General features: G+C 47.3%; 2 protein-coding genes across 2 annotated transcripts in view; both read left to right on the forward strand.

The window, feature by feature from the left end:
- Positions 1-3,721, forward strand: part of prkn (parkin RBR E3 ubiquitin protein ligase) — a 65,595-nt gene extending 61,874 nt beyond the window's left edge. Inside the window, 2 exon segments of the mRNA XM_062519454.1 lie at positions 1-89; positions 2,662-3,721. The exon segment at positions 1-89 is cut by the window's left edge and continues 29 nt beyond it. Of these exon segments, the coding sequence (XP_062375438.1) occupies positions 1-89; positions 2,662-2,771 (199 nt within the window). The 3' untranslated portion in view covers positions 2,772-3,721.
- Positions 3,722-7,225: 3,504 nt separating this feature from the next.
- si:ch73-193i2.2 (transient receptor potential cation channel subfamily A member 1) overlaps positions 7,226-15,000 on the forward strand; it is a 38,160-nt gene continuing 30,385 nt past the window's right edge. The window contains exons 1-7 of the mRNA XM_062519452.1: positions 7,226-7,909; positions 10,347-10,485; positions 11,687-11,826; positions 12,070-12,156; positions 12,588-12,738; positions 13,762-13,923; positions 14,440-14,549. Coding sequence (XP_062375436.1) covers positions 7,832-7,909; positions 10,347-10,485; positions 11,687-11,826; positions 12,070-12,156; positions 12,588-12,738; positions 13,762-13,923; positions 14,440-14,549 — 867 coding nt within the window. The 5' untranslated portion in view covers positions 7,226-7,831. The remainder of the gene's footprint in view (positions 7,910-10,346; positions 10,486-11,686; positions 11,827-12,069; positions 12,157-12,587; positions 12,739-13,761; positions 13,924-14,439; positions 14,550-15,000) is intronic.

Consider the following 15,000-nt stretch of genomic DNA (forward strand, 5'->3'; position numbering starts at 1 on the left):
GCGGGCTCGCTGGGATCAGGCCTCTCAGCAGACCATAGTGGAGACCACACGGCCCTGTCCCAAGTGCAGAGTGCCCATCGAGAAGAGTGGTACGCACACACACACACACACACACACACACACACACGGCCCTGCCCCAAGTGCAGAGTGCCCATCGAGAAAAGTGGTACACACACACAAACACACACACACTGTAACAAATTGAATCTAACCAATTGGTATTAATCTTCTATTAAAGGAACACTTCACCGTTTTTTCATATTAAACTACGTTATTCCCTTAACTAAGACGAGTTGATACTGTACATACCTCTCACGTTTCAATGTGTTTCATATTAAACTATGTTATTCCCTTAACTAAGACGAGTTGATACTGTACACACCTCTCATGTTTCAATGCGTGCACTCACTGGCGCTTAAACTTGTGCTCAAGTTGAATTTTTCCTCAAAATATAATTTGTGTGCTTTTGCTCAAAATATGTTTCTGCGCACAATATTGCTTCACTCTGCGCTCATAAATGTGGCAGAAATGTAACGCCATAGATAGGTACAGTATGTATCAACATCTTAGTCTTAGTTAAGGGAATAACATAGTGTAATATGAAAAAACGGTGAAGTGTTCCTTTAAGATGAAAAAAAAATAAATGATAACATTTGCTTAGATTTCATTAGATAAACAGCTTTTACAGTGTAACCAACCTAGTAACCAACAGGTGAGAACAGGAAAGTGTAGGAGATCGCAAGGCCACTAGAGGGAGTTCAGGCTGCTGTTATTATCTAGGCCACCAGAGGGAGTTCAGGCTGCTGTTATTATCTAGGCCACCAGAGGGAGTTTAGGCTGCTGTTATTATCTAGGCCACCAGAGGGAGTTCAGGCTGCTGTTATTATCTAGGCCACCAGAGGGCATTTAGGCTGCTGTTATTATCTAGGCCACCAGAGGGCATTTAGGCTGCTGTTATTATCTAGGCCACCAGAGGGCGTTCAGGCTGCTGTTATTATCTTGGCCACTAGAGGGAGTTTAGGCTGCTTAATGCATGTTGGAGGTGGTAAACTGCAGCAGGGCTGTTACGGTGCAGTCAGACGCCTCCGTCCGCCAACGTATGCCTCATTTTGTCACATTTCCATAAACACTAACTGATTGGTTTGTCAGTGTTCGAAAATTTGCATACACGGAATTTCATTGGCTGGCGCTTGCGCGATCCGTCAAAAGTTGAACATTTCTCAACTTTTTAGCGGAGGCAACGTATCTCAGGCAACGCATCGGACCCACAATTCAGTGCGGCATGAAATGAAGTCCAGCCAATGTAAAGTGAATGGGAAAACAACGGACGAACGTTGGCCGACGCAAGCGTGTGACTGCCCCGTTACACCGGGCAGTGCATTATAGTGGCGTAATCCACTGCAGTTTCTCATGTTATTAGTGTTTAATCCACTGCAGTTTCTCATGTTATTAGTGTTTAATCCACTGCAGTTTCTCATGTTGTTGCTGGCGTAATCCACTGCAGTTTCTCATGTTATTAGTGCGTAATCCACTGCAGTTTCTCATGTTATTAGTGGCATAATCCACTGCAGTTTCTCATGTTATTAGTGTTTAATCCACTGCAGTTTCTCATGTTACTGGCGTAATCCACTGCAGTTTCTCATGTTACTGGCGTAATCCCCTGCAGTTTCTCATGTTATTAGTGGCATAATCCACTGTAATCCACTGCAGTTTCTCATGTTACTGGCGTAATCCACTGCAGTTTCTCATGTTGTTGGTGTTGTGGCTTCCCCCCCCCCCCCATGTGAAACTGGCCTTTGGTCCCGTTGTACACACGCCCTTCAGCTGACCTCAAAGCATGGCCCAGTTTCTTGATCTTAGTGTGCAAGTGCAGGGTGTGTCCATACCATAGACGCCACTCAACATATAGCAACAACAACATACACTCACACGCGCGTGCACGCACACACACACACACACAATTGTCCTGATTCCTCTAAGGGACGCTGTGTACACACACCTCACAGTCATGTAGTACGGCACACTCATAACTCCACAGCACTCCTCTCCTGTATGTGTCTGTAGGTGGGTATAGGCACATGGTGTATTCTCCTGTGTGTGTGTGTGTGTGTGTGTGTGTGTGTGTGTGTCTGCAGGTGGCTGTATGCACATGGTGTGTTCTCATGTGTGTGTATGTGTGTGTTCCTGCAGGTGGGTGTATGCACATGGTGTGTTCTCAAGTGTGTGTGTGTGTGTGTGTGTGTGTGTGTTCCTGCAGGTGGGTGTATGCACATGGTGTGTTCTCAAGTGTGTGTGTGTGTGTGTGTGTGTGTGTGTGTGTGTTCCTGCAGGTGGCTGTATGCACATGGTGTGTTCTCATGTGTGTGTGTGTGTGTGTGTGTGTGTGTGTGTGTGTGTGTGTGTGTGTGTGTGTGTTCCTGCAGGTGGCTGTATGCACATGGTGTGTTCTCATGTGTGTGTGTGTGTGTGTGTGCTCCTGCAGGTGGCTGTATGCACATGGTGTGTTCTCATGTGTGTGTGTGTGTGTGTGCTCCTGCAGGTGGGTGTATGCACATGGTGTGTTCTCATGTGTGTGTGTGTGTGTGTGTTCCTGCAGGTGGCTGTATGCACATGGTGTGAGTTCTCATGTGTGTGTGTGTGTGTGTGTGTGTGTTCCTGCAGGTGGGTGTATGCACATGGTGTGCCCCAGAGCCTCGTGCAAGTTTGAGTGGTGCTGGATCTGCCGTGTGGAGTGGAACAGGGAGTGTATGGGCAACCACTGGTTCGGATGACAACCAACCTCATCTGGCAACATCCAGCGCTGTGAAGCTACACCGTCTGGCAACATACAGCACTGTGCATGACATAGCTACCCTATCTGGCAACCTTTAGAATATCACAACACAAATCTACCCTATCTGGCAACCTTTAGAATATCACAACACAAATCTACCCTATCTGGCAACCTTTAGAATATCACAACACAAATCTACCCTATCTGGCAAGCTTTAGAATGCCACAACACACAGCTACCCAATTTGGCAACATGCGCATTACACAGATACCCTATCTGGCAACCTTTAGAATACCACAACACACAGATACCCCAACTGGCAACCTTTAGAGTAGCGCAACACACATCTAACCTATCTGGCAACACACAGAGCTGCGCATTACACAGATACCCTATCTGGCAACCTTTAGATGACCACAACACACAGATACCCTATCTGGCAACCCTTAGAATATCACAACACACAGATACCCCATCTGGCAACCCTTAGAATATCACAACACACAGCTATCCTATCTGGCAACACACAGCGCTGTGCATTACACAGCTACCCTATCTGGCAACCCTTAGAGCATCACAGCACACTGCAGTTCTGGCCTGGTCACATGATGCTTAGGAGAAGAGTACTCTCACACTGCCAGTTTGATGAGTTAAGATGAATCCCCATAAAACACATACAATAAACACACACACACACACACACGCACACACACACACACACGACAATCATCCTTTGTTAACTGTGACGGCCCAAGAAGGCAAGGTACGGCAAATGTATTTATAAATATTTCTGAGCAGTGATGATGTTTAAAGATGACTGTAGTCTGTAGAGCAGCACAGTAGTTGGGACTCTTCTGATATGAATCATGGTGGTGTGTGTGTGTGTGTGTGTGTGTGTGTGTGTGTGTGTGTGCGTTCGTGGTGTGTGTGTGTGTGTGTGTGTGTGTGTGTGTGTGTGCGTTCGTGGTGTGGTAGTGTGTGTGTGTGTGTGTGTGTGTGCGTTCGTGGTGTGTGTGTGTGTGTGTGTGTGTGTGTGTGTGTGTGTGCGTTCGTGGTGTGGTAGTGTGTGTGTGTGTGTGTGTGTGTGTGTGTGTGTGTGTGTGTGTGTGTGTGTGTGTGTGTGTGTGTGTGCGTTCGTGGTGTGGTAGTGTGTGTGTGTGTGTGTGTGTGTGTGTGTGTGTGTGTGTGTGTGTGTGTGTGTGTGTGTGTGTGCGTGCGTGCGTGGTGTGGTGGTGTGATCCCTCCAATGCTGTAATCTAAGGGTGACCTTGAGCTGGGTTGTTAAAGAGGGACAGCTGACCTTTGTTTTGAGTTCTTCTAGACAAACGAGATGAAATAAATATTTTATTTCCATATATGATGTTACCGGTACCTTGGTTTCTCTTTTTATGACTGTGTGTGTGAGTGAGTCTGTCCGTGTGTGTGTGAGTGAGTCTGCCTGTGTGTGTGTGTGAGTGAGTGAGTCTGCCTGTGTGTGTGTGTGAGTGAGTGAGTCTGCCTGTGTGCGTGTGTGTGTACATCAGGTGACTTTGACTGACTGTTTAATGCTGTTTGTCTGTGTGTGTGTGTGTGTGTGTGTGTGTGTGTGTATGATGTGACCGTACATGAAGACTGTTTGACTGTTTGATGCTGTTTGTATGTAAATGCACATTTGTCATGTAATCCACAGGTTAAAACTTATCGACTTATCACATGACATGATTGAAAGACGGTGTGTGTGTGTGTGTGTGTGTGTGTGTGTGTGTGTGTATGTGTGTGTATGTGTGTGTGTGTGTATGTGTGAATCTGAAGAAGATTCTGTGCTCAAGAAAATAAAATAAAACGAAAAAGAAGGATTTCAAGTGTGCGAACCTTTTTCCATTTTTCATGATTTACCCTTGTTCTGCACCTTGACCTGGGATGTGCACAAACTTTTTTACTATAATTGTGTGTGTGTGTGTGTGTGTGTGTGTGTGTGTGTGTCTGTGTGTGTCTGTGTGTGTCTGTGCCTGTGTGTATGACGTGACTTTACATGGAGACTGTTGGACTGTTTTGATGCTATTTGTATACAGTGGTGACTTTTAAAAAATAACTTTTTAATTAGTTAGTTACTTATTACTTCTTTCAAAAAGTTAGTTACCCAGTTACCAACTTTTTAAAGTAACTTGTTACTTCAGGCCTAGGCTACTTCTTTTCTAATTCACAAATGGAATACTGAAAAACCATTAAAATAACATGAACCAGACCAGTGTGATAGCCTACTTGTAGGCCTAACAATAGACTGGGCTAAAGGCCCTAAAACCTTAAAGAACTCTTTGGGCTAAAGGCCCAGATGAAGAAAATTGTGACATAGGCTGTAGCCTACTTACACTGATTTAATTAACTGAACTGAGATTCAAGTCAAGTTAGAACAAGAGAGTAAGTGTGACTAAGTGTTCTTTCTGTTGCTATTTTGGGTCCTGAAATGGCATATCAGGCATCTGCCATGGCCATATGACAAACAGGGGTCTGAATACGAAAAATATATGAAAAAGAAATTATTTTGAAGTGGGCAATTGGGGAGGTACAATGGGGAGAAATGTATTTGATACCATGCTAAAGTTGCCTAAAAAGAGGAATATAAAATCATCTTAATGTCTTAATTCAAAAAATGTAGAATGAAGAAAATACATATTCTTCCTAAATGCTAGGGGGAAGGAAGTATTTGACCCCCTATGTAACTCTATGGTAACCCTAACCCATAGGGTTAACATAGGGACAGGCAGATTTTTATTTTTTAAGGCCAGCTATTTCATGGATCCAGGATATTATGCATTATATATTAAAATAGCCCCACATCATCACATACCCTTCACCATAGCTAGAGATTGGCATGGTGCTTTTTCCAGTAGGCCTATTAGCCTGTTTGATTCTCATTGAGCTCAATGCAAATCAAACAGGCTAATAAGCCTACTAGAAAAAGCACCATGCCAATCTCTAGCTATGGTGAAGGGTATGTGATGATGTGGGGCCTATTTTAATTCCAAAGGCCAAGGGAACTTTATCAGGATGCATAACATCCTGGATCCATGAAATAGCTGATCCAAAGTTAAACTGACACAACGGCAGTGTTGGGTTGAGCCCCCAGGGCAGAGAGCCTTGCTGCTGGGTTGTTGGGTTAAGCACCCAGGGCAGAGAGCCTTGCTGCTGGGTTGTTGGGTTAAACACCCAGGGCAGAGAGCCTTGCTGCTGGGTTGTTGGGTTAAGCACCCAGGGCAGAGAGCCTTGCTGCTGGGTTGTTGGGTTAAGCACACAGGGCAGAGAGCCTTGCTGCTGGGTTGTTGGGTTAAGCACCCAGGGCAGAGAGCCTTGCTGCTGGGTTGTTGGGTTAAACACCCAGGGCAGAGAGCCTTGCTGCTGGGTTGTTGGGTTAAGCACCCAGGGCAGATATGGAGTGACTGGGTTGGACCACGGAGAGCATTACAGAGATAAGTGTGTGGGGTCAAGTGTTTTATGGCTCCCTTTTACAGCAGATCGTTACAGCACAAACATCAGTGTTGAATAAGACTGGGAGAGGAGCATGCCTGGACAACTCATGGGGTTCTTGGCTTGCTGTGTTCGCTAGTTTCTACTCTTGTCTGAATCGGTAAAAGTAAGTGGCTTTGTTGGTTTGTCTGAATCAGTAAAAGTAAGTGGGTTAGTTTGATTTGTCTGAATCGGTAAGAGTAAGTGGGTTTGTTGGTTTGTCTGAATCAGTAAAAGTAAGTGGGTTAGTTTGATTTGTCTGAATCGGTAAAAGTAAGTGGCTTTGTTGGTTTGTCTGAATCAGTAAAAGTAAGTGGGTTAGTTTGATTTGTCTGAATCGGTAAGAGTAAGTGGGTTAGTTTGGTTTGTCTGAATCGGTAAGAGTAAGTGGGTTAGTTTGATTTGTCTGAATCGGTAAGAGTAAGTGGGTTAGTTTGTTTGTCTAGATCAGTTCTGTTTACAGGGGATTTGGTTTGTTTGCTCTTTTGCTCTAACTTTGTCTCTGTTTTTGTCACTTTCATCTCTTTCTCTTCCTTCTCTCTCTGTCTCCCTCTCTCTCCCTCTCCCTGTCTCTCTCTGTATCTCCCTCTCTCCCCCCTCTCTCTCCCTTTCTCTCTCTCTCTCTCTCCCCCTCTCTTCCCCCTCTCTCTCCCTCTCTCCCTCTCTCTCTCTCTCTCCCTCTCTCTCTCTCTCTCTCTCTCTCTCCCCCCCACCCTCAGGTGTCAGCAGTATTTCCCTGGTGCTCGGTGGTCCTGGTTAGTTTGTTTTGTCGCCGCGGTAACTAAAGGTTACATTGTGGTGTCACAATAGGCTCTGTTTCGGCTTACTGTGCAACTCCCTGCCGCTGATTGTGACGCCGTCCTGTTTGTGGCCCGGTGAACGACACTGCTGCATCAGTGCCGTCCTCGACCCCCCTCAGTGACTGTGTGTGTGTGTGTGTGTGCGTGTGTGTGTGTGTGTGCGTGTGTGTGTGTGTGTGTGTGTGGCCTTTGCATGTGAACACATAGCAGCACACAGCAGCACACCGGATCCATGTGGTGAGCTCGACTGCCGGGTGTTTAGCTAAATGCGTCATGGGCACACGTGTGTGTGTGTGTGTGTGTGTGTGTGTGCTTCATCTGTTGGTGCTGATGCAGGCTTCTGTGTGATTGGTTGACAGACGCTAGTAGTGCAGTTGGTCTGACTCTGGATGCTAGCTGTGTTAGCGGGTGGACACTAGGCTGGCTGTGTGACTGCTAGCTCTGCACTGCATGCTCACTCTCTGACTGTTGTGACTGCTAGCTGTACAGTTGGGGTGGATGCTGGCTCTGGAGGGTGAGTGTTGAAACTGCTAGTTGTGAGGCAGGGTGGATGCTGGCTTGGCAGGTGTTGGGACAGCTAGTTGTGTGAGGGAGGGTGGATGGTGCCTTGGTGAGTGTTGTTAGTTGTGGGGTGTGTGTGTGGATGCTGGTGAGGTAGAGGGCTGCTGTGTGGGTGGAAGGCCTGGCTAGCCCTGTGTTAGCGCTGCTAGCCTGCTCCCAGTGAAGGGCCCATTGGGAGAAGCTAACGAAGCTAAAGAAGCTAAAGAAGCTCATCATGCGAAGACATCGGTGTGTGAATCCCACTGCGGTGGAGAACCCGGTTCTGGAGATGACAGATGGACTGTCGAGTCCGGTGAGTACGGTACTCTTCTCACATCAGATTGACCTGCAAATGCTCTATACTGCCAACAGTACTCACCTGCCTTGACCTGTAGAGACTCTATAGTGCCAACAGTACTCACCTGTAGAGACTCTATACTGTATTGCCAACAGTACTCACCTGCCTTGACCTGTAGAGACTCTATTGTGCCAACAGTACTCACCTGTAGAGACTCTATAGTGCCAACAGTACTCACCTGCCTTCACCTGCAGAGACTCTATTGTGCCAACAGTACTCACCTGTAGAGACTCTATAGTGCCAACAGTACTCACCTGTATTGACCTGTAGAGACTCTATAGTGCCAACAGTACTCACCTGCCTTGACCTGCAGAGACTCTATTGTGCCAACAGTACTCACCTGCCTTGACCTGTAGAGACTCTATAGTGCCAACAGTACTCACCTGTATTGACCTGTAGAGACTCTATACTGTATTGCCAACAGTACTCACCTGTGTTGACCTGTAGAGACTCTATAGTGCCAACAGTACTCACCTGTATTGACCTGTAGAGACTCTATACTGTATTGCCAACAGTACTCACCTGTGTTGACCTGTAGAGACTCTATAGTGCCAACAGTACTCACCTGTGTTGACCTGTAGAGACTCTATAGTGCCAACAGTACTCACCTGTAGAGACTCTATAGTGCCAACAGGACTCACCTGTAGAGATTCTATACTGTATTGCCAACAGTACTCACCTGTATTGACCTGTAGAGACTCTATAGTGCCAACAGTACTCACCTGTATTGACCTGTAGAGACTCTATACTGTATTGCCAACAGTACTCACCTGTAGAGACTCTATAGTGCCAACAGTACTCACCTGTATTGACCTGTAGAGACTCTATAGTGCCAACAGTACTCACCTGTATTGACCTGTAGAGACTCTATAGTGCCAACAGTACTCACCTGTATTGACCTGTAGAGACTCTATACTGTATTGCCAACAGTACTCACCTGTATTGACCTGTAGAGACTCTATAGTGCCAACAGAACTCACCTGTTGAGACTCTATATGGCCAACAGAACTCACCTGTATTGACCTGTAGAGACTCTATAGTGCCAACAGTACTCACCTGTAGAGACTCTATAGTGCCAACAGTACTCACCTGCAGAGACTCTATATTGCCAACAGTACTCACCTGCCTTGACCTGCAGATGCTCTATAGTGCCAACAGTACTCACCTGTAGAGACTCTATAGTGCCAACAGAACTCACCTGTAGAGACTCTATAGTGCCAACAGTACTCACCTGCCTTGACCTGCAGAGACTCTATAGTGGCAACAGTACTCACCTGTATTGACCTGTAGAGACTCTATATTGCCAACAGTACTCACCTGCCTTGACCTGCAGATGCTCTATAGTGCCAACAGTACTCACCTGTAGAGACTCTATAGTGCCAACAGAACTCACCTGTAGAGACTCTATAGTGCCAACAGTACTCACCTGTAGAGACTCTATAGTGCCAACAGGACTCACCTGTAGAGATTCTATACTGTATTGCCAACAGTACTCACCTGTATTGACCTGTAGAGACTCTATAGTGCCAACAGTACTCACCTGTATTGACCTGTAGAGACTCTATACTGTATTGCCAACAGTACTCACCTGTAGAGACTCTATAGTGCCAACAGTACTCACCTGTATTGACCTGTAGAGACTCTATAGTGCCAACAGTACTCACCTGTATTGACCTGTAGAGACTCTATACTGTATTGCCAACAGTACTCACCTGTAGAGACTCTATTGTGCCAACAGTACTCACCTGTATTGACCTGTAGAGACTCTATAGTGGCAACAGTACTCACCTGTATTGACCTGTAGAGACTCTATAGTGCCAACAGTACTCACCTGTATTGACCTGTAGAGACTCTATACTGTATTGCCAACAGTACTCACCTGTATTGACCTGTAGAGACTCTATAGTGCCAACAGTACTCACCTGTATTGACCTGTAGAGACTCTATAGTGCCAACAGTACTCACCTGTAGAGACTCTATAGTGCCAACAGTACTCACCTGCAGAGACTCTATATTGCCAACAGTACTCACCTGCCTTGACCTGTAGAGACTCTATACTGCCAACAGTACTCACCTGTAGAGACTCTATAGTGCCAACAGAACTCACCTGTAGAGACTCTATAGTGCCAACAGGACTCACCTGTAGAGACTCTATAGTGCCAACAGAACTCACCTGTATTGACTCTATAGTGCCAACAGTACTCACCTGCCTTGACCTGCATATGAACTGAAGTGGCATCTAAATGCTCTGACCTCTCAGGCTGAACATGCGTGCGTGTGTGTGTGTGTGGCCCTCCTCTCTCTACAAGAATGATATTATGCATGCTGGTTAGTGTGGTTCATAAATGGTGTGTGTGTGTGTGTGTGTGTGTGTGTGTGGTTTCAACTGCAGGTATCAAAGCATCCTGTCAGCACGCAGGTTTCCAGGACGACGGTGTCCAGTGCCGTGAGGACGGCTGCTCAGTGGGCCTCATACACCTGCGGCAGGTGGAGACGAGCCGCCATCAAGTGTGTGAGGAGGAAACCCTCAGGTACACACACACACACACACACACACACACACACACACACAAACATACACACACCTGCGGCAGGTGGAGACGCGCCACCATCAAGTGTGTGAGAAGGAAACCCTCAGGTACACACACACACACACACACACACACACACACACACACACACACACACAAAAACACACACACACACACACACACCTGCGGCAGGTGGAGACGCGCCGCCATCAAGTGTGTGAGGAGGAAACCCTCAGGTACACACACACACACACACACACACACACACACACACACACACACACACAAAAACACACACACACACACACACACCTGCGGCAGGTGGAGACGCGCCGCCATCAAGTGTGTGAGGAGGAAACCCTCAGGTACACACACACACACACACACACACACACACACACACACACACACACACACACACACACACACACACACACACACACACACACACACCTGCGGCAGGTGGAGACGCGCCGCCATCAAGTGTGTGAGGAGGAAACCCTCAGGTACACACACACACACACACACACACACACACACACACACACACACACACACACACACACACACACCTGCGGCAGGTGGAGACGTGCCGCCATCAAGTGTGTGAGGAGGAAACCCTCAGGTACACACACACACACACACACACACACACACACACACACACCTGCGGCAGGTGGAGACGTGCCGCCATCAAGTGTGTGAGAAGGAAACCCTCAGGTACACACACACACAAGTGTGTGTGAGTGTGTGTGTGTGTGTGTGTGTGCATGTGTGTGGCCACATGGGCTCAGGTGGGTATAAATGGGGTTGGGACAGCTCTTCACCAGATCACATGAGCCCACTGCATGAGCCTTAGCCATGTTTGATAACAAAGCCCTTGCTGACACTTGCACCATGCACGTGTGTTGTGCTGTATTGCCCTTTGGCATTTCCGGAGTTCCCCACGGTCTCCACGGTGAACGTCACAACACTGTGAACTGTGGGTAGTTCCCTTTGGTGATTTGGACTTTGGGATTGTGCCGAAGATGTTGTGTTTAAGTGTGTGTGTGTGTGTGTGTGTGTGTGTGTGTGTGTGTGTATAAAGTATAAAGGCCTGGCGTGGGATGAGGACACAGTGGACGGGCTGGACAGAACACTGTACTTATATATGTGTGTGTGTGTGTGTGTGTGTGTGTGTGTGTGTGTGTGTGTGTGTTAGGAGGGGGCATCGGTCAGAAGTATAAAGGGCTGGCGTGGGATGAGGACACAGTGGACGGACTGGACAGAACGCTGCGTCTCAACAAGAACCTTCTGGATCACTTCAGAGTGCTGGCCACCAGCAACGAGGACACAGACGAGGTGGAACCCTCTCACCTGCGCACACACACACACACACACACACACACACACACACACACACACACACACACACACACACCTACACACACCTACAGTACATACATACAAACATACCTACACACACACACACACACCTACACCTACTCTTACAAAGACACCCAACACTTACTCTACCAACCCCACCTTATACATACCTACTCTTACACAACATTGTGTGTGTGTGTGTGTGTGTGTGTTGAGCAGGTGGACCTGCCTTACCTGAATGGAGTTCTCACTGACGGAGCGGACGCCAACACAGCTGACAAATACGGCCAGACGGTGCTGCATGAGGTCAGAGCAGACCCCGCTGCATTATGGGAAATGTAGTCATGATAGTAGCCTGTGACAAATACGGCCAGACGGTGCTGCATGAGCTCAGAGCAGACCCCACTGCATTATGGGAAATGTAGTCATGATAGTAGCCTGTGACAAATACGGCCAGACGGTGCTGCATGAGGTCAGAGCAGACCCCGCTGCATTATGGGAAATGTAGTCATGATAGTAGCCTGCAGAATAACACTCTTATGTCCAGAGCTAGAATGGCCGGGTCAGATCAAGACACTTGTGCTTCTGCGTTATGCTGCACTTATGACAATGGACTTGCACTGTAGCATGTCAGCAATACATTGTAGATGGGTTCCTGTGGGAAATGGGCCTCTGTTTGCGTTCGTGTTTTACATGCTTGTGTGTGTGTGTGTGTGTGTGTGTGTGTGTGTGTGTAGATCTCGCGGGCGTGGAACGTGGATGTGATGCGCTTCTTCCTGGAGAGGGGTGCGGACGTGCAGCGGGCGGATAAATACGGCGTCACTCCGCTACACGTGGCAGCAGCCCTGGACTACGAGCAGATGGTCCTCTACCTCCTGGACAAGAGTGGTGTGTGTGTGTGTGTGTGTGTGTGTGTGTGTGTGTGTGTGTGTGTGTGTGTGTGTGTGTGTGTGTGTGTGTGTGTGTGTGTGTGTGTGTGTGTGTGTGTGTGTGTGTGTGTGTGTGTGTGTGTGTGTGTGTGTGTGTGGACTACGAGCAGATGGTCCTCTACCTCCTGGACAAGAGTGGTGTGTGTGTGTGTGTGTGTGTGTGTGTGTGTGTGCGGACTACGAGCAGATGGTCCTCTACCTCCTGGACAAGAGTGGTGTGTGTGTGTGTGTGTGTGTGTGTGTGTGTGTGCGGACTACGAGCAGATGGTCCTCTACCTCCTGGACAAGAGTGGTGTGTGTGTGTGTGTGTGTGTGTGTGTGTGTGTGTGTGTGTGTGTGTGTGTGTGTGCGGACTACGAGCAGATGGTCCTCTACCTCCTGGACAAGAATGGTGTGTGTGTGGGGGTGTGTGTGTGTGTGTGTGTGTGTGTGTGTGTGTGTGTGTGGACTACGAGCAGATGGTCCTCTACCTCCTGGACAAGAGTGGTGTGTGTGTGTGTGTGTGTGTGTGTGTGTATGCCACTGTGAGATTAAAGTTATTGATATTGATGAGTTCTTATGGATTATGTTTTGCATAATATAGTATTGTTTTTGTTTTCATTAGGCCATTGATTGGATTGATATTGTTATTTTAGTATTGCTATTCTCCGTAATGTAGCCTTACCATGCCATAGTTATTGTTATTATATGATTAATTGAATTTCTTTATTGTTTATTTGCTATTCTCCTAGATATTCATTGTTCATTTTCATTGGGTTATTGCTTGAATTTATATTGTTTATTGTTTATATTGCTATTCTCCCTTCTTTTTGAAAATGTTCAGTTAAATTAATTATTGCATAGTTTTTTTTATTTGTATGTGGCTTTGGACAAAGGCTTCTGCTAAATAGCAACAGCCATAACCATAACCAAGTACCATCTCTATCCCTGATGGGTGTGTGTGTGTGTGTGTGTGTGTGTGTGTGTGTGTGTGTGTGTGTAGCGGACATCAGTGCGCGCACACACAAGGACCACCAGACTCCGCTGCACTTTGCTGCTAAGAACGACGCAGTGGGCGCGCTCAGAATCCTGCTGCAGCACGGAGCCGACATCACCGCCCGAGACTACAAGCAGAGGACGCCGCTACAACTCGCCGCTAACCTCGGTACACTACTGTGTGTGTGTGTGTGTGTGTGTGTGTGTGTGTGTGTGTGTGTGTGTGTGTGTGTGTGACATCACCGCCCGAGACTACAAGCAGAGGACGCCGCTACAGCTCGCCGCTAACCTCGGTACACTGTGTGTGTGTGTGTGTGTGTGTGTGTGTGTGTGTGTGTGTGTGTGTGTGTGTGTGTGTGTGTGTGTGTGTGTGAGTGTGTGTGTGTGTGTGTGTGTGTGTGTTGTGTGACATCACCGCCCGAGACTACAAGCAGAGGACGCCGCTACAGCTCGCCGCTAACCTCGGTACACTACTGTGTGTGTGTGTGTGTGTGTTTGTGAGTATAAGTGCATGTGTGTGTTTTTGTGAGAGTATGAGAGTATTGTGTGAGAGTGTGCGTGTACACATGTATTATGTACAGTATGGTGTGTGTGTGTGTGTGTGTGTGTGTTGTGTGTACACATGTACTTATGTATTCACTATGTATGGATGGTGGTGTGTGTGTGTGTGTGTGTGTGTGTGCAGACCGCAGTGAGGCAGCGCGTACGCTGATTGAGCTGGGGGCAGACGCAGGCGTGCAGGACTCTGATGGACAGCTCTGCATCACCGCCATGATCGGCAAGATGACCCCCGTGGTGAGTGTCAATCAAGAGTGTGTGTGTGTGTGTGTGTGTGTGTGTGTGTGTGTGTGCACGCGGGCCCCCATGGTGAGTGCCAATCAACTACCGTAGTCGCTGGGATCAATCACTTTTGGGATCAGTTGGTATTGATTGACGTAGTGTTGATACTTTAACGATAATGACATGACGAACAGTGTTGGTAGGGATCATTTTCAGAGCGATTTTGAGAGCGATAAAAAGTTAACAGCCAATCAGAACCCATCCCATTTTAGGCATCTGATTTTGATTAACACGAGGAGAGACTTTTTTACTGTTGCTCAGTGTTAACACTTTTGTCTTTATGGTTATAGTCATGGTTGTAGTTATCGTTCATGTTGTGAACGGCTCTGAAAGCTAGTTAGTGCTCTGCTCCTGGGAGCTGTGTGTTCTGGGAGCTGTGTGTTCTGGGAGCAGTGTGTTCTGGGAG

The sequence above is a fragment of the Sardina pilchardus genome, chromosome 18, assembly GCF_963854185.1.
Source record: "Sardina pilchardus chromosome 18, fSarPil1.1, whole genome shotgun sequence".
In the NCBI taxonomy this organism is placed as follows: domain Eukaryota; kingdom Metazoa; phylum Chordata; class Actinopteri; order Clupeiformes; family Clupeidae; genus Sardina; species Sardina pilchardus.